At 38.4% G+C, this 18553-nt stretch overlaps 1 protein-coding gene across 2 annotated transcripts; it reads right to left on the bottom strand.

Annotated features, from left to right (window-relative positions):
• Nucleotides 1-8952: 8952 nt before the first annotated feature.
• Nucleotides 8953-17418, bottom strand: etaa1a (ETAA1 activator of ATR kinase a). Of its 2 annotated transcripts, none has more exons than XM_062032664.1 (6): nucleotides 17139-17418; nucleotides 15190-15318; nucleotides 15011-15078; nucleotides 10112-10224; nucleotides 9250-10022; nucleotides 8953-9185 (listed from the first exon to the last, which is right to left on the bottom strand). In XM_062032664.1, the coding sequence occupies exons 1-6, from the start codon at nucleotides 17275-17277 to the stop codon at nucleotides 9013-9015; spliced, it is 1395 nt and encodes a 464-aa protein (XP_061888648.1). In that variant the 5' UTR covers nucleotides 17278-17418; the 3' UTR covers nucleotides 8953-9012. The 2 variants fall into 2 exon arrangements, with proteins under 2 accessions (XP_061888648.1, XP_061888649.1); XM_062032665.1 differs by having other exon boundaries at nucleotides 8953-9158.
• Between the last annotated feature and the right edge of the window lie 1135 nt (nucleotides 17419-18553).

The following is an 18553-nucleotide window of genomic DNA, read 5'->3' as shown; positions in this document are numbered from 1 at the left end:
GACTCTGGGGTAAGCGGTTGCAAAATGAACTGAAAAAGTTAGCACGCGTCACATGCCAAATTGTATAAGTGTAAGGGGTATGGCTCGGGAATTAAGGAGAACATTTATTGAAAAAGTTAGCATGCTAATGTGAGCATTCCAACGGTGTATGTCAAGTAGAAAGTTGTATGACTGGTTGAAAAATTGGCTGAAAAAGTTAGCACGCTAATGTTAGCACATACCGAATTATATAAGTCTTAAGGTGTATGGCTGGGGAATTAGTGAAAAAGTTAGCATGCTAATACTTGAGTAAGAAGAGCAGAGAGCATTTTGTCTTTGGAACCGTTCAAAGCTGTTCAGAAATGTGTATGTAGAAGTTTGTGTATTGCTAATGTTAGCATGCTAACAGCATATGTCAAGTAAATAGTTGTATGGCTCTGCGGTAAACTGTTGCAAAATTAGCAATAAAAGTTAGCATGCTAATGTTGGCATGTGTCACATACCAAGTTATATGACTAAGGTGTATGGCTGTGGAAATTAGCAAAGAAAGTAAAATTAGCAGAAAAAGTTAGCATGCTAATACTTGGAACCGTTCAAAGCTGTTGAGAAATGATGTGTATGTAGAAGTGTGTATATTATTAGCGTTAGCATGCTAACAGTTAACGTACGTCAAGTAAAAAGTTTAGATTAGTTTATTTCTTCGGTCAATGATCAAGAAAATAAACAAACAGTTTTACATAAACAAACAGATGTACATTCATAAACAAACAGTTGTACATTCATAAATTAAAAAAATAAAATGTTGCAGACCGATTGATTGATTGATTGATTGATTTAGGCTGAAGTTGAACACTTATTGCGTCTGACCCTATAAACAAAGTCAAGTACAAGATGAGCTTCCAAGAAAATTATGAAATTTCCTTTTCACAACATATAAGTGCACATTGTACACAACATAAATACTAGAGATGTCCGATATCGGCCTGCCGATATTATCGGCCGATAAATGCTTTAAAATGTAATATCGGAAATTATCGGTATCGGTTTTTTATTATCGGTATCGGGTTGTTTTTTTTGTTTTTTTAAAAAATAAAATCAACATAAAAAACACAAGATACACTTACAATTAGTGCACCAACCCCAAAAAAACTCCCCCATTTACACTCATTCACACAAAAGGGTTGTTTATTTCTGTTATTAATATTCTGGTTCCTACATTATATATCAACATATATCAATACAGTCTGCAAGGGATACAGTCCGTAAGCACACATGATTGTGCGTGCTGCTGGTCCACTAATAGTACTAACCTTTAACAGTTAATTTTACTCATTTTCATTAATTACTAGTTTCTATGTAACTGTTTTTATATTGTTTTACTTTCTTTTGTATTCAAGAAAATGTTTTTAATTTATTTATCTTATTTTATTTTATTTAAAAAAACAACAACCTTATCTTCACCATACCTGGTTGTCCAAATTAGGCATAATAATGTGTTAATTCCACGACTGTGTATATCGGTATCGGTTCATATCGGTATCTGTAATTAAAGAGTTGGACAATATCGGAATATCGGATATCGGCAAAAAGCCATTATCGGACAGCCCTAATAAATACTGTTCAATTATATACACAGTATAGACATGTGAAATATCCTTGTACACGTGTTAAACCTTAGCACCAATTATATACTATATACAAACAATTATACTTCCATTATTATTTATATCCCACATTTAGTTTGTAATTAACATTGATCATAGTATTAAAGGCCTACTGAAAGCCACTACTACCGACCACGCAGTCTGATAGTTTATATATCAATGATGAAATCTTAACATTGCAACACATGCCAATACGGCCTTATAAAGTGCAATTTAAAATTTCCCGGCAAACTTCCGGCTGAAAACGTTTCGATATGATGACGTTTGCGCGTGACATCAACTGTTGAAGCGGAAGTATTCGGAGCCCATTGAATCCAATAGAAAAAACTCTGTTTTCATCTCAAAATTCCACAGTATTCTGGACATCTGTGTTGGTGAATCTTTTGCAATTTGTTTAATGAACAATGGAGACTGCAAAGAAGAAAGTTGTAGGTGGGATCGGTGTATTAGCGACTGGCTGCAGCAACACAACCAGGAGGACTTTGAGATGGATAGCAGACGCGCTAGCTGAACGACCTCACCTTGACTTCCTCCGTCTCCGGGCCGTGGACCACATCGGTGATCGGGTGAAGTCCTTCGTCGTACCGTCGATCGCTGGAACGCAGGTGAGCACGGGTCGTGATGAGCAGATGAGAGCTGGCGTAGGTGCAGAGCTAATGTTTTTATCATAGCTCTGTCGAGGTTCCGTAGCTAAGTTAGCTTCAATGGCGTCGTTAGCAACAGCTTTGTTAAGCTTCGCCAGGCTGGAAAGCATTAACCGTGTAGTTACATGTCCATGGTTTAATAGTATTGTTGATCTTCTGTCTATCCTTCCAGTCAGGGGCATATTTGTTTTGTTTCTATATGCAGTTAAGCCTGATGCTATCACGTTAGCTCAGTAGCTAAAGTGCTTCACCGATGTATTGTCGCGGAGATAAAAGTCACTGTGAATGTCCATTTCGCGTTCTCGACTCATTTTCAAGAGGATATAGTATCCGAGGTGGTTTAAAATACAAATCCGTGATCCACAATAGAAAAAGGAGAGTGTGTGGAATCCAATGAACCCTTGTACCTAAGTTACGGTCAGAGCGAAAAAAGATACGCCCTGCACTGCACTCTAGTCCTTCACTCTTGTTCCTCATCCACAAATCTTTCATCCTCGCTCAAATGAATGGGGTAATCGTCGCTTTCTCGGTCCGAATCGCTCTCGCTGCTGGTGTAAACAATGTGGAAATGTGAGGAGCCTTTCAACCTGCTACGTCACGCTACTTCCGGTACAGGCAAGGCTTTTTTATCAGCGACCAAAAGTTGCGAACTTTATCGTCGATGTTCTCTACTAAATCCTTTCAGCAAAAATATGGCAATATCGCGAAATGATCAAGTATGACACATAGAATGGATCTGCTATCCCTGTTTAAATAAATAAAAATTCATTTCAGTAGGCCTTTAAATACAATGTTGATTCAAGAGTGATATATTTTTCCAAGACATTGGTCTTAAAGTGTTTTTTTAAATGTGTGAATGGAACTGGAACATTTGAAGGAATCATCCAAGCTGTTCTACAGTTGAACCCGCCTGACAGAAACACGTCTACTTTTTAAGCTCCGTCTTATGTTTGCTTTCTGGAAGACAGCTGAACCTCTGAGGTCATAGGGACTCTCCCTAGGTTCGAACCTCTCCTGTAGACACCCAGGCAGCATGTGGTTATGAGCTTTGTACGTCACAATAGCAGTGTTGAGGTCAACAAGATCGTGCAGTTTTAATGTTTTTAATTTAATAAACAGAGCATTGGTATGGTCGTGATAATCCGAATAATTTACAATTCTAATCGCTTTCTTTTGAAGTTGCATGACTCTGGGGTAAGCGGTTGCAAAATGAACTGAAAAAGTTAGCACGCGTCACATGCCAAATTGTATAAGTGTAAGAAGGAATTAGGGAAAACATTTACTGAAAAAGTTAGCATGCTAATGTGAGCATTCCAACGGTGTATGTCAAGTAGAAAGTTTTATGACTGGTTGAAAAATTAGCTGAAAAAGTTAGCACGCTAATGTTCGCACATACCACATCATGGGTAAGGTGTATGACTGGGGAATTACTGAAAAAATTAACTGAAAAAGTTAGCATGCTAATACTTGAGTAACGAGCAGAGAGCATTTTGTCTTCGGAACCATTCAAAGCCGTTGAGAAATGTGTATGTAGAAGTTTGTGTATTGCTAATGTTAGCATGCTAACAGCATATGTCAAGTAAATAGTTGTATGACTCAGGCGTAAATGGTTGTAAAATTTAGCATGCTAATGTTGGCATGTGTCACCAAGTTATATGACTAAGGTGTATGGCTGTGGAAATAAGCGAAGAATGTGTAAAATTAGCTGAAAATGTTAGCATTCGAACCGTCAGCATATGTCGAGTAAAAAGTTGTATGACTCTGGGGTAAATGGTTGCAAAATTAGCAATAAAAGTTAGCATGCTAACAGCATATGTCAAGTAAATAGTTTTATGACTCAAGGGTAAACGGTTGCAAAATTAGCATGCTAATGTTGGCATGTGTCAGCAAGTTATATGACTAAGGTGTATGGCTGTGGAAATAAGCGAAGAATGTGTAAAATTAGCTGAAAAAGTTAGCATTCGAACAGTCAGCATATGTCGGGTAAAAAATTGTATGACTCTGGGGTAAATGGTTGCAAAATTAGCCATAAAAGTTAGCATGCTAACAGCATATGTCAAGTAAATAGTTGTATGACTCAGGGGTAAACGGTTGCAAAATTAGCAGTAACATTTAGCATGCTAATGTTGGCATGTGTCACCAAGTTATATGACTAAGGTGTATGGCTGTGGAAATAAGCGAAGAATGTGTAAAATTAGCTGAAAAAGTTAGCATTCGAACCGTCAGCATATGTCGAGTAAAAAGTTGTATGACTGGGGTAAATGGTTGCGAAATTAGCAATAAAAGTTAGCATGCTAACAGCATATGTCAAGTAAATAGTTGTATGACTCCGGGGTAAACAGTTGCAAAATTAGCAATAAAATGTAGCATGCTAATGTTGGCATGTCACCAAGTTATATGACTAAGGTGTATGGCTGTGGAAATAAGCGAAGAATGTGTAAAATTAGCTGAAAAAGTTAGCATTCGAACCGTCAGCATATGTCGAGTAAAAAGTTGTATGACTCTGGGGTAAATGGTTGCAAAATTAGCCATAAAAGTTAGCATGCTAACAGCATATGTCAAGTAAATAGTTGTATGACTCAGGGGTAAACGGTTGCAAAATTAGCAATAACATTTAGCATGCTAATGTTGGCATGTGTCACCAAGTTATATGACTAAGGTGTATGGCTTGTGGAAATAAGCGAAGAATGTGTAAAATTAGCTGAAAAAGTTAGCATTCGAACCGTCAGCATATGTCGAGTAAAAAGTTGTATGACTCTGGGGTAAATGGTTGCAAAATTAGCCATAAAAGTTAGCATGCTATCAGCATATGTCAAGTAAATAGTTGTATGACTCAGGGGTAAACGGTTGCAAAATTAGCAGTAACATTTAACATGCTAATGTTGGCATGTGTCACCAAGTTATATGACTAAGGTGTATGGTTGTGGAAATAAGCGAAGAATGTGTAAAATTAGCTGAAAAAGTTAGCATTCGAACAGTCAGCATATGTCGGGTAAAAAGTTGTATGACTCTGGGGTAAATGGTTGCCAAATTAGCCATAAAAGTTAGCATGCTAACAGCATATGTCAAGTAAATAGTTGTATGACTCAGGGGTAAACGGTTGCAAAATTAGCAATAACATTTAGCATGCTAATGTTGGCATGTCACCAAGTTATATGACTAAGGTGTAAGGCTGTGGAAATATGCAAAGAATGTGTAAAATTAGCTGAAAATGTTAGCATTCGAACCGTCAGCATATGTCGGGTAAAAAGTTGTATGACTCTGGGGTAAATGGTTGCAAAATTAGCCATATAAGTTAGCATGCTAACAGCATATGTCAAGTAAATAGTTGTATGACTCAGGGGTAAACGGTTGCAAAATTAGCAATAAAATTTAGCATGCTAATGTTGGCATGTGTCACCAAGTTATATGACTAAGGTGTATGGCTGTGGAAATAAGCGAAGAATGTGTAAAATTAGCTGAAAAAGTTAGCATTCGAACCGTCAGCATATGTCGAGTAAAAAGTTGTATGACTCTGGGGTAAATGGTTGCAAAATTAGCCATAAAAGTTAGCATGCTAACAGCATATGTCAAGTAAATAGTTGTATGACTCAGGGGTAAACGGTTGCAAAATTAGCAATAACATTTAGCATGCTAATGTTGGCATGTGTCACCAAGTTATATGACTGAGGTGTATGGTTGTGGAAATAAGCGAAGAATGTGTAAAATTAGCTGAAAAAGTTAGCATTCGAACCGTCAGCATATGTCGAGTAAAAAGTTGTATGACTCTGGGGTAAATGGTTGCAAAATTAGCCATAAAAGTTAGCATGCTATCAGCATATGTCAAGTAAATAGTTGTATGACTCAGGGGTAAACGGTTGCAAAATTAGCAGTAACATTTAGCATGCAAATGTTGGCATGTGTCACCAAGTTATATGACTAAGGTGTATGGCTGTGGAAATAAGCAAAGAATGTGTAAAATTAGCTGAAAAAGTTAGCATTCGAACAGTCAGCATATGTCGGGTAAAAAGTTGTATGACTCTGGGGTAAGTGGTTGCAAAATTAGCAATAAAAGTTAGCATGCTAACAGCATATGTCAAGTAAATAGTTGTATGACTCAGGGGTAAACGGTTGCAAAATTAGCAGTAACATTTAGCATGCTAATGTTGGCATGTGTCACCAAGTTATATGACTAAGGTGTAAGGCTGTGGAAATAAGCGAAGAATGTGTAAAATTAGCTGAAAATGTTAGCATTCGAACCGTCAGCATATGTCGAGTAAAGTTGTATGACTCTGGGGTAAATGGTTGCAAAATTAGCCATAAAAGTTAGCATGCTAACAGCATATGTCAAGTAAATAGCTGTATGACTCAGGGGTAAACGGTTGCAAAATTAGCAATAACATTTAGCATGCTAATGTTGGCATGTGTCACCAAGTTATATGACTAAGGTGTATGGCTGTGGAAATAAGCGAAGAATGTGTAAAATTAGCTGAAAATGTTAGCATTTGAACCGTCAGCATATGTCGAGTAAAGTTGTATGACTCTGGGGTAAATGGTTGCAAAATTAGCCATAAAAGTTAGCATGCTAACAGCATATGTCAAGTAAATAGTTGTATGACTCAGGGGTAAACGGTTGCAAAATTAGCATGCTAATGTTGGCATGTGTCACCAAGTTATATGACTAAGGTGTAAGGCTGTGGAAATAAGCGAAGAATGTGTAAAATTAGCTGAAAAAGTTAGCATTCGAACAGTCAGCATATGTCGGGTAAAAAGTTGTATGACTCTGGGGTAAGTGGTTGCAAAATTAGCAATAAAAGTTAGCATGCTAACAGCATATGTCAAGTAAATAGTTGTATGACTCAGGGGTAAACGGTTGCAAAATTAGCAGTAACATTTAGCATGCTAATGTTGGCATGTGTCACCAAGTTATATGACTAAGGTGTAAGGCTGTGGAAATAAGCGAAGAATGTGTAAAATTAGCTGAAAATGTTAGCATTCGAACCGTCAGCATATGTCGAGTAAAGTTGTATGACTCTGGGGTAAATGGTTGCAAAATTAGCCATAAAAGTTAGCATGCTAACAGCATATGTCAAGTAAATAGCTGTATGACTCAGGGGTAAACGGTTGCAAAATTAGCAATAACATTTAGCATGCTAATGTTGGCATGTGTCACCAAGTTATATGACTAAGGTGTATGGCTGTGGAAATAAGCGAAGAATGTGTAAAATTAGCTGAAAATGTTAGCATTTGAACCGTCAGCATATGTCGAGTAAAGTTGTATGACTCTGGGGTAAATGGTTGCAAAATTAGCCATAAAAGTTAGCATGCTAACAGCATATGTCAAGTAAATAGTTGTATGACTCAGGGGTAAACGGTTGCAAAATTAGCATGCTAATGTTGGCATGTGTCACCAAGTTATATGACTAAGGTGTAAGGCTGTGGAAATAAGCGAAGAATGTGTAAAATTAACATTCGAACCGTCAGCATATGTCGAGTAAAAAGTTGTATGACTCTGGGGTAAATGGTTGCAAAATTAGCCATAAAAGTTAGCATGCTAACAGCATATGTCAAGTAAATAGTTATGACTCAGGGGTAAAGGTTGCAAAATTAGCAGTAACATTTAGCATGCTAATGTTGGCATGTGTCACCAAGTTATATGACTAAGGTGTAAGGCTGTGGAAATAAGCGAAGAATGTGTAAAATTAGCTGAAAAAGTTAGCATTCGAACCGTCAGCATATGTCGAGTAAAAAGTTGTATGACTCTGGGGTAAATGGTTGCAAAATTAGCCATAAAAGTTAGCATGCTAACAGCATATGTCAAGTAAATAGTTGTATGACTCAGGGGTAAACGGTTGCAAAATTAGCAATAACATTTAGCATGCTAATGTTGGCATGTGTCACCAAGTTATATGACTAAGGTGTATGGCTGTGGAAATAAGCGAAGAATGTGTAAAATTAGCTGAAAAATTAGCATTCGAACCGTCAGCATATGTCGAGTAAAAAGTTGTATGACTGGGGTAAATGGTTGCAAAATTAGCCATAAAAGTTAGCATGCTAACAGAATATGTCAAGTAAATAGTTGTATGACTCAAGGGTAAACGGTTGCAAAATTAGCATGCTAATGTTGGCATGTGTCAGCAAGTTATATGACTAAGGTGTAAGGCTGTGGAAATAAGCGAAGAATGTGTATAATTAGCTGAAAAAGTTAGCATTCGAACAGTCAGCATATGTCGGGTAAAAAATTGTATGACTCTGGGGTAAATGGTTGCAATAAAAGTTAGCATGCTAACACCATATGTCAAGTAAATAGTTGTATGACTCTGGGGTAAACAGTTGCAAAATTAGCAATAAAAGTTAGCATGCTAACAGCATATGTCAAGTAAATAGTTGTATGACTGGGGTAAACAGTTGCAAAATTAGCAATAAAAGTTAGCATGCCAACAGCGTATGTCAAGTAAATAGTTGTATGTCTCTGGGGTAAACAGTTGCAAAATTAGCCATAAAAGTTAGCATGATAATGCTAGCATTTTAGTACTTGAGAAACAAGCAGAGCATTTTGTCTTAGGAACTGTTGAAGTCTGAATACTGCCCTTCATTTTTAACAGGGAAATTCCTGGTTGTTTAACTTTGAAAATGGCCAGTAGATAACACCACAATTGTAGTGGATGTAAAGAAGAGGTGCATGATGGGAAAAAGGCTTGTTTATTGACAGGTGTTGAGAGAAGAGAATAAAAAGAAGACTAGAGTCAGGTGACGTTCCTTCCAGGTTCTTGCAGGTTCTGGACCTCCCGCAGGCGTCGATGGCGGCGCTGCAGAGCCTGCTGCTTCTTCAGCTGGATCTCAGCCGCCGAACACCTGGCAGCCACTACACTGGGAGCAGTGATGTCATCATCTACACCGGGAGCAGTGATGTCATCATCTACACCAGGAGCAATGATGTCATCATCTACACCATTGTTGTCAAGGCTCACACATGGTCTTACCTTTGCTGGTCGCTGTGGCAACAGGGGGGCTGGGTTTCTTAAAGGTGAACTTCTTGGAGCTTCCAGAAGAGTCTCGGACTTGACCACTTCCCGTTGCGGGAGGGGCGGAGCTATAGAGTCCAGGAACGTGCTGGATGCGGTTCTCCACGTCCTCGCACAGCTCGCACAGCAGCTGGTCCTCGGCCGGGTCGTCCCAGAGCGGCTCCGATGAGAAGAAGGAGTCCAAGTCGTCATCTGGGAAGTGGTTCCCTGTTGCCATGGAAACGGCAGCAGAAGTCTGACTACGACACACGTCACGCGACCTGTTTGACACGCCCCTTCCTGCTGAGCTCAAACGCCGGAAGGACAGGAAGTCGGCGGAAGAAGGCAAAGTTCTTCTTCCCTCTGATTGGCTGAGGGCGGGCGCCCCCACCTGGGTGGAGCAGTGCTGCGGAGCGCCCAACTTCTCAGCGTTCTGCGTCATCTCCACGAGTACCGAGTCGTTGAGCAGGTCGTCGTCCTCCCAGTCGTCGGCGACATGGCAAGGCATTATGGGACATTTCCCAACGGGCTCGCCTGGACTCAGGACCCGGCTGCTGAGCTGACTGGGTTCGTCAAACAGGAAGTCCAGGTCTGCAAGTTGCTCCAGCTCCGCCCCCGCCCGCTCGGAGTCGGACTCGCGTCCTGACGCCGGCACGCTCTCCCGGTTCTGGTCCGCCTCCTCCTCGTCACCGTGGAACCAGCTGAGGTCAAACCGCTTGGCCAGCTTCAGCAGCTCGTCCACGCCGTTGGACCTGTCGTCATGGCAACACAAGACCAGTGATTTCAGACCGAGGCGGTCGCTGCGCAGGCCAAGATGGCCGACAGACACAAAGATGTGCACCTGGGTGACTTCCTCCTGCTTTTGGGAGGCTGAACGTCCGGCGTGCACGGGATGGCGGCGCTGTCTCCGATCCACTGCTGCAACGTTGGCTCAGCCACCCGAGGCCTGCCGTGCTGCACATCATCCATACTTCTTTTTACATTATATCGCACATGCTATCACATTTGACATGCAAACACATATCATCCATACTTGTTTTGATTCTATCGCACATTTGACATTCAAACACATCCATACTTGTTTTGATTGTATCGCACATTTGACATTCAAACATCCATACTTGTTTTGATTGTATCGCACATTTGACATGCACTCATATCCATACTTGTTTTGATTGTATCGCACATTTGACATGCACTCACATCCTCCATACTTGTTTTGATTGTATCACACATTTGACATGCACTCACATCCTCCATACTTGCTTTGATTATATCACACATTTGACATGCACTCACATCCTCCATACTTGTTTTGATTATATCACACATTTGACATGCGAACACATTATCCATACTTGTTTTGATTATATCACACATTTGACATGCGAACACATTATCCATACTTGTTTTGATTATATCACACATTTGACATGCGAACACATTATCCATACTTGTTTTGATTATGTCACACATTTGACATGCAAGCACATTATCCATACTTGTTTTGATTATGTCACACATTTGACATGCGAACACATTATCCATACTTGTTTTGATTATATCACACATTTGACATGCGAACACATTATCCATACTTGTTTTGATTATATCACACATTTGACATGCACTCACATCCTCCATACTTGTTTTAATTATATCACACATTTGACATGCAAACACGTTATCCATACTTGTTTTGATTATATCACACATTTGACATGCGAACACATTATCCATACTTGTTTTGATTATATCACACATTTGACATGCGAATACATTATCCATACTTGTTTTAAATAAAACATTTGACATGCGAACACATTATCCATACTTGTTTTGATTGTATCACACATTTGACATGCGAACACATTATCCATACTTGTTTTGATTATATCACACATTTGACATGCGAACACATTATCCATACTTGTTTTGATTATATCACACATTTGACATGCGAACACATTATCCATACTTGTTTTGATTATGTCACACATTTGACATGCAAGCACATTATCCATACTTGTTTTGATTATGTCACACATTTGACATGCGAACACATTATCCATACTTGTTTTGATTATATCACACATTTGACATGCGAACACATTATCCATACTTGTTTTGATTATATCACACATTTGACATGCACTCACATCCTCCATACTTGTTTTAATTATATCACACATTTGACATGCAAACACGTTATCCATACTTGTTTTGATTATATCACACATTTGACATGCGAACACATTATCCATACTTGTTTTGATTATATCACACATTTGACATGCGAATACATTATCCATACTTGTTTTAAATAAAACATTTGACATGCGAACACATTATCCATACTTGTTTTGATTGTATCACACATTTGACATGCGAACACATTATCCATACTTGTTTTGATTATATCACACATTTTACATGCGAACACATTATCCATACTTGTTTTGATTATATCACACATTTGACATGCGAACACATTATCCATACTTGTTTTGATTATATCACACATTTGACATGCGAACACATTATCCATACTTGTTTTGATTATATCACACATTTGACATGCGAACACATTATCCATACTTGTTTTGATTATATCACACATTTGACATGCACTCACATCCTCCATACTTGTTTTGATTATATCACACATTTGACATGCACTCACATCCTCCATACTTGTTTTGATTATATCACACATTTGACATGCGAACACATTATCCATACTTGTTTTGATTATATCACACATTTGACATGCGAACACATTATCCATACTTGTTTTGATTATATCACACATTTGACATGCAAACACATTATCCATACTTGTTTTGATTATATCACACATTTGACATGCACTCACATCCTCCATACTTGTTTTAATTATATCACACATTTGACATGCAAACACGTTACCCATACTTGTTTTGATTATATCGCACATTTGACATGCAAACACGTTATCCATACTTGTTTTGATTATATCACACATTTGACATGCACTCACATCATCCATACTTGTTTTGATTATATCACACATTTGACATGCAAACATATCCTTACTTGTTTTGATTATATCGCACATTTGACATGCAAACACGCATCCATACTTGGTTTGGTGATAACGCACATAGTATCACACATTTGACATGCAAACACATATCCATACTTGTATTGATATCACACATTTTACATGCAACATAGCCATACTTGTTTTTTAGATGATATTGCAAATTGTATGACACGTTTTACATGCAAACATCATTCATACTTGTTTTGATGATATCGCACATGGTATCACACATTTTACACGCAAATGTATATCCATACTTGTTTTTGATTATATCGCACATGCTATCAACCATTTAACATGCAAACACAACATCCATACTTATTTGGGGGATTATATCGCAGATTGTGTCACATATTTGACATCCAAACATCATCCATACTTGTTTTTGTGATTATACAGGCATGTGATTTGACCACAATGAAAAAGACTGAAAAAACTTCCGGGGGTCTGGGGGACGAAGGACCCCAGCCAGGTGCCCTGGTGGGGGGACAAGGGGGGCAACGCCCCCCGAAGCTCCTGGTTTTTCACCAATTTAACATGCTAAAATTAACAAAGACCGCACCATTTGAAGAAAATATTTTAGTGTTTAAAGACATGAAAACATCATTAATATAACATACATAACCCAATTATAATAATGAATCACTGTATATGGTTCAGTCCCAACAGTATTTAGTCACTAATATTTACATCTTGTGTTCATTTCACATCCACAGGTGTCACATTGATCAGTGTTATTATCCACAGTTTATTTACAGTATTACCACATTACTTCAGTTCATGTAATGTAAACATTTCATTCTTTTCGCCAAAATAGGATATACATTTTTGAAAATAATTAAACATGTTTAGTATTGTTTACTCATATTTGAAAATAGGAAATAATAATAATGTGAGGACACTGACATATTGCATGAAACAAGTGTGAAAATATTTACCTTCAAGATTGTTACACCACTGACAATAGTTTCAAGAGACTACATACGAACTTAATATTACAAAATAGTATTATATGCAAATGTATTTCAAATAAATTGTTAACTGGATCCAATAATGCGACTCTTTGAATTTCTGTAATTTCATAATATATTTTCACGTGGCTTTTTATTTTTAGAAAAACCCATTTATATTTCGCAAAGCAATAATTGGTTAATATTTAAAACAAACATGCGTATTTCGCAAGCAAATATTTTTTAGCTTACCTCATTATTAACAACCCTGTCTGCAACTGAAGTGGGTTGTGGGTGGATCTTTCCTCTCCATGTCACTTTCGGTTGACATCCAAAAGTACCAGCTAGTGAAAAGTTTGTTTTCCTTGCTTCAAGTTGTTTCATATGTTTTTGGCGTTTCGCATGTACTTCCAAAGCCTTGAAACCTCGTGATCCATAGTTAATATTATCATGACACCACGTGCACAAAACCTTTCCGGGACGATCGATTTTCCGAATAAAATCACCGAACAAAGTCGTAACTTCCTTCTTCCCAACAGTATCAGTGATTTCCCTTTCCATCCAGTCCCATTGAAACTTATTTTTGACATGTTTATCAATTTCTTTTACTCGTAAAGCGTCCTTTCTCTCGAGAACCGACATCGTTTACATATGGAAAATGGCGGTATGATGACGTTATTAACGTCATCATTCATAACAGATGTCCTGATTGGTCACAAGGAACATATCGACCAATCAACTACGGCGTAATATAAACTACGTTTCGAATCTTGATTTAGGGTCGGAAAGAAAAACGGAAGATAATTTTTTTCCCCCCCGAGATTAAAAAAGACGGAATTCCGACTTTAGACGGCAAAATCACATGCCTGATTATATCACAGATGGTATCACACATTCGACATGCAAACACATTACCATACTTGTATTGGTATCACACATTTGACATGCAAACACATCATCCATACTTGTTTTGATTATATCGCACATTTGGCATGCAAACCACGTACCCATACTTGGTTTGGTGATATCACACATTTGACATGCAAACACATATCCATACTTGTATTGATATCGCACACAGTATCACACATTTTACATGCAAATATAGCCATGCTTGTTTTTTAGATGACATTGCACATGGTATTACACATTTGACATGCAAACACACATCCATACTTGTTTTTGATTATATCGCACATGGTATCACACATTTGACATGCAAACACATCATCCATACTTGTTTTTACATGATATTGCACATGGTATCACACATTTGACATGCAAACACATGTCCATACTTTTTTTTATTATATCGCACAATTGTCATGCAAACACGTACCCATACTTGGTTGGTGATATCGCACATGGTATCCCACATTTGACATGCAAACACACATCATTCATACTTGCTTTTGACGATATTGCACATGATATCACACATTTGACATGCAAACACACATCATTCATACTTGTTTTTGACGATATCGCACATTTGACAAGCCAACACACATCATCCATACTTGTTTTTGACGATTTCGCACATGATATCACACCTTTGACATGCAAACACACATCATCCATACTTGCTTTTTGATATCGCACAAAGTATCACACATTTGGACATGCAAACACATGTCACCCATACTTATTTTGGTGATATCACAAATTTGACATCCTTCACGTTGGTGAGGCAGGTGTCACTAACCTCGGGGGCGATCCTGCTGACGATGTCCGAGATGCTGACGACTCCGGCGTGTTTCTTCCCTCGTTTGCCTGACGACGAGAACGCGACAAGGAGCTGACGTCAGCATTTTTGCCAGAAGGTGAGGTGAGTCAGAAAGGTGTACCCAGTCTCTGAGGGTGAGGTAAGTCAAAAAGGTGTACCCAGTCTGTGAGGCGAAGGTGACGTGGCGTCCCAGATGATGTCGTGATGGACCTCACAGTCCTGTGGAGACTGGCTGCTCAACGTAGAACCGAGAGTGGACCTGCTGATCCTGGTGGGGGTCTTCAAGTCTGCACTCAGTCACAGTTTCACTTTCGTTAACGCAGCGCTTCTCAATTGGGGGGGGCGTGATAAAACTGTTGGTTGAGCTAAAACATGCATGAAATACTAAGGTGTCAGGGGGGCGTGATAAAACTGTTGGTTGAGCTAAAACATGCATGAAATACTAAGGTGTCAGGGGGCGTGATAAAACTATTGGTTGGGCTAAAACATGCATGAAATACTAACGTGTCAGGGGGGGGCGTGATAAAACTATTGGTAGGGCTAAAACATGCATGAAATACTAAGGTGTCGGGGGGGCGTGATAAAACTATTGGTTGGGCTAAAACATGCATGAAATACTAAGGTGTCAGGGGGGGCGTGATAAAACTATTGGTTGGGCTAAAACATGCATGAAATACTAAGGTGTCAGGGGGGGCGTGATAAAACTATTGGTTGGGCTAAAACATGCATGAAATACTAAGGTGTCAGGGGGCGTGATAAAACTATTGGTTGGGCTAAAACATGCATGAAATACTAACGTGTCAGGGGGGGCGTGATAAAACTATTGGTAGGGCTAAAACATGCATGAAATACTAAGGTGTCAGGGGGGGTGTGATAAAACTATTGGTTGGGCTAAAACATGCATGAAATACTAACGTGTCAGGGGGGGGCGTGATAAAACTATTGGTTGGGCTAAAACTTGCATGAAATACTAAGATGTCAGGGGGGCGTGATAAAACTATTGGTTGGTCTAAAACATGCATGAAATACTCAGGTGTCAGGGGGCGGGATAAAACTATTGGTTGGGCTAAAACATGCATGAAATACTAAGGTGTCAGGGGGGCGTGATAAAACTATTGGTTGGGCTAAAACATGCATGAAATACTCAGGTGTCAGGGGCGTGATAAAACTATTGGTTGGGCTAAAACATGCATGAAATACTAAGATGTCAGGGGGGCGTGATAAAACTATTGGTTGGGCTAAAACATGCATGAAATACTCAGGTGTCAGGGGGGGCGTGATAAAACTATTGGTTGGGCTAAAACATGCATGAAATACTAAGGTGTCAGGGGGAGGGGGGTGTGATAAAACTATTGGTTGGGCTAAAACATGCATGAAATACTCAGGTGTCGGGGGGGGCGTGATAAAACTATTGGTTGGGCTAAAACATGCATGAAATACTAAGGTGTCAGGGGGAGGGGGGCGTGATAAAACTATTGGTTGGGCTAAAACATGCATGAAATACTCAGGTGTCAGGGGGGGCGTGATAAAACTATTGGTTGGGCTAAAACATGCATGAAATACTAAGGTGTCAGGGGGAGGGGGGCGTGATAAAACTATTGGTTGGGCTAAAACATGCATGAAATACTCAGGTGTCGGGGGGGCGTGATAAAACTATTGGTTGGGCTAAAACATGCATGAAATACTAAGATGTCAGGGGGAGGGGGGCGTGAGAAAACGATACACCTCTTCAGCTAGGTCGCATGTTGGTGCCAGCAACTCAAGTGTGGTTTGAACAGATCAATAAATAAAAATGATCATGTCAATCATATTTCAATATAGGTAGGCTGCGTGAAAAAAAGATGTCCCAAAAGGGGCATGACAATAAAATGATGGAGAAGCACTTATTATACACACATTAACATTTACCATTTTTGATGACAGCATTACAACTTAAAGTCCGGAAATCAACGTTCAAAACGTTACGTTGTGATGCCGAATTGAAAACAAATCTCGGTTTGTTTGGACTGAACCCAAACGTGTAGTTTGCTGGCACACAGATGGTGTCCTTTGCAACAACAAGAAGAAAGTGGATGTTTGGCAGTAATAATGGCGGGAGGTCACTGACCGCACTTTGGAGACTTTGTTCGTGTCTGCGGACTTTTTCTCAACGCTCTGCTCAGGCGGTTCGTTCTGGTCCTGGGGGTCGCTTCGTTGTCGTGCAGCGGACCAGCCCGTCCACTGTGTCCCTGCGTGGCTTCGAACATTACGGAGCAAACTTCTAGTTTGACAGAAAACAAAGTCCGCCATGTTGACAACAGTAATGATCAGAGTACACAAGCTGGGAAAGTCCCGCCATCTTGTCAAAAAAGCGGGGATGTGGCTTGGCGCATGCGCTAAACTCTTGCTCTTCTTCGATTTTATTTTATTGTCAGCACTGGACACTCCCGCCCCTACTGGACATGTTATGTTACTAAACCTGTTTGTGACTTGTCTCCTTCTTGCAATACACCTTCAAGAAATAAGAATATTCTAGTCTATTATTTCTATTTAGCGTCGAATTGTCAGTCGATTTACTGAGCTGCCCGTCGATGGAAGTAGAATTGTCTCACATTAACTTATTTATATATATATATATATATATATATATATATATATATATATATATATATATATATATATATATATATATATATATATATATATATATATATATATATATATATATATATATATATATATATATATATATATATATAATATATATATATATATATATATATATATATATATATATATATATATATATATATATATATATATATATATATATATATATATATGTATGTATATATTAATATATATGTATATATCAGAATCAGAATAGTTTTATTGCCATTGTTTGAGAACGGGTTCACAAACTAGGAATTTTTCTTGGTGCAAACGTGCGACATAAAACACATATAACACACATTTGGTATAAAAAGAGCTGTGACTGAGCTATCAGATAGACTTAGAAGGGATTCAAGGAATTCAAGGAGCTGCTGTTAGGATAAATGCTTTAAAATGTAATATCGGAAATTATCGGTATCGGTTTTGTAATTATCGGCATCGTTTTTTGTTTTTTTTAAAAATTAAATCAACATAAAAAACACAAGATACACTTACAATTAGTGCACCAACCCAAAAAACCTCCCTCCCCCATTTACACTCATTCACACAAAAGGGTTGTTTCCTTCTGTTATTAATATTGTGGTTCCTACATTATATATCAATATAGATCAATACAGTCTGCAAGGGATACAGTCCGTAAGCACACATGATTGTGCGTGCTGCTGGTCCACTAATAGTACTAACCTTTAACAGTTAATTTTACTAATTTTCATTAATTACTAGTTTCTATGTAACTGATTTTATATTGTTTTACTTTCTTTTTATTCAAGAAAATGTTTTTAATTTATTTATCTTATTTTATTTTATTAATTTAAAAAAAAAAGGACCTTATCTTCACCATACCTGGTTGTCCAAATTAGGCATAATAAT

The sequence above is a fragment of the Entelurus aequoreus genome, linkage group LG22 (assembly GCF_033978785.1).
Source record: "Entelurus aequoreus isolate RoL-2023_Sb linkage group LG22, RoL_Eaeq_v1.1, whole genome shotgun sequence".
Taxonomy (NCBI): Eukaryota; Metazoa; Chordata; class Actinopteri; order Syngnathiformes; family Syngnathidae; genus Entelurus; species Entelurus aequoreus.
Note: the sequence above shows the minus strand (reverse complement) of the source record. Positions and strands in the feature narration are given on the sequence as shown.

Bases quoted from the DNA above. Each gene is read 5' to 3' on its own strand.
- etaa1a (XM_062032664.1), bottom strand. From the start codon at position 17,277: ATGTTCGAAGCCACGCAGGGACACAGTGGACGGGCTGGTCCGCTGCAC. The intron at 15,319-17,138 runs GTCAGTGACCTC...GACTGAGTGCAG, and splicing joins AACAAAGTCTCCAAAGTGCG to ACTTGAAGACCCCCACCAGG. The intron at 10,023-10,111 runs GTGCACATCTTT...CCATGACGACAG, and splicing joins AGCAGGAGGAAGTCACCCAG to GTCCAACGGCGTGGACGAGC.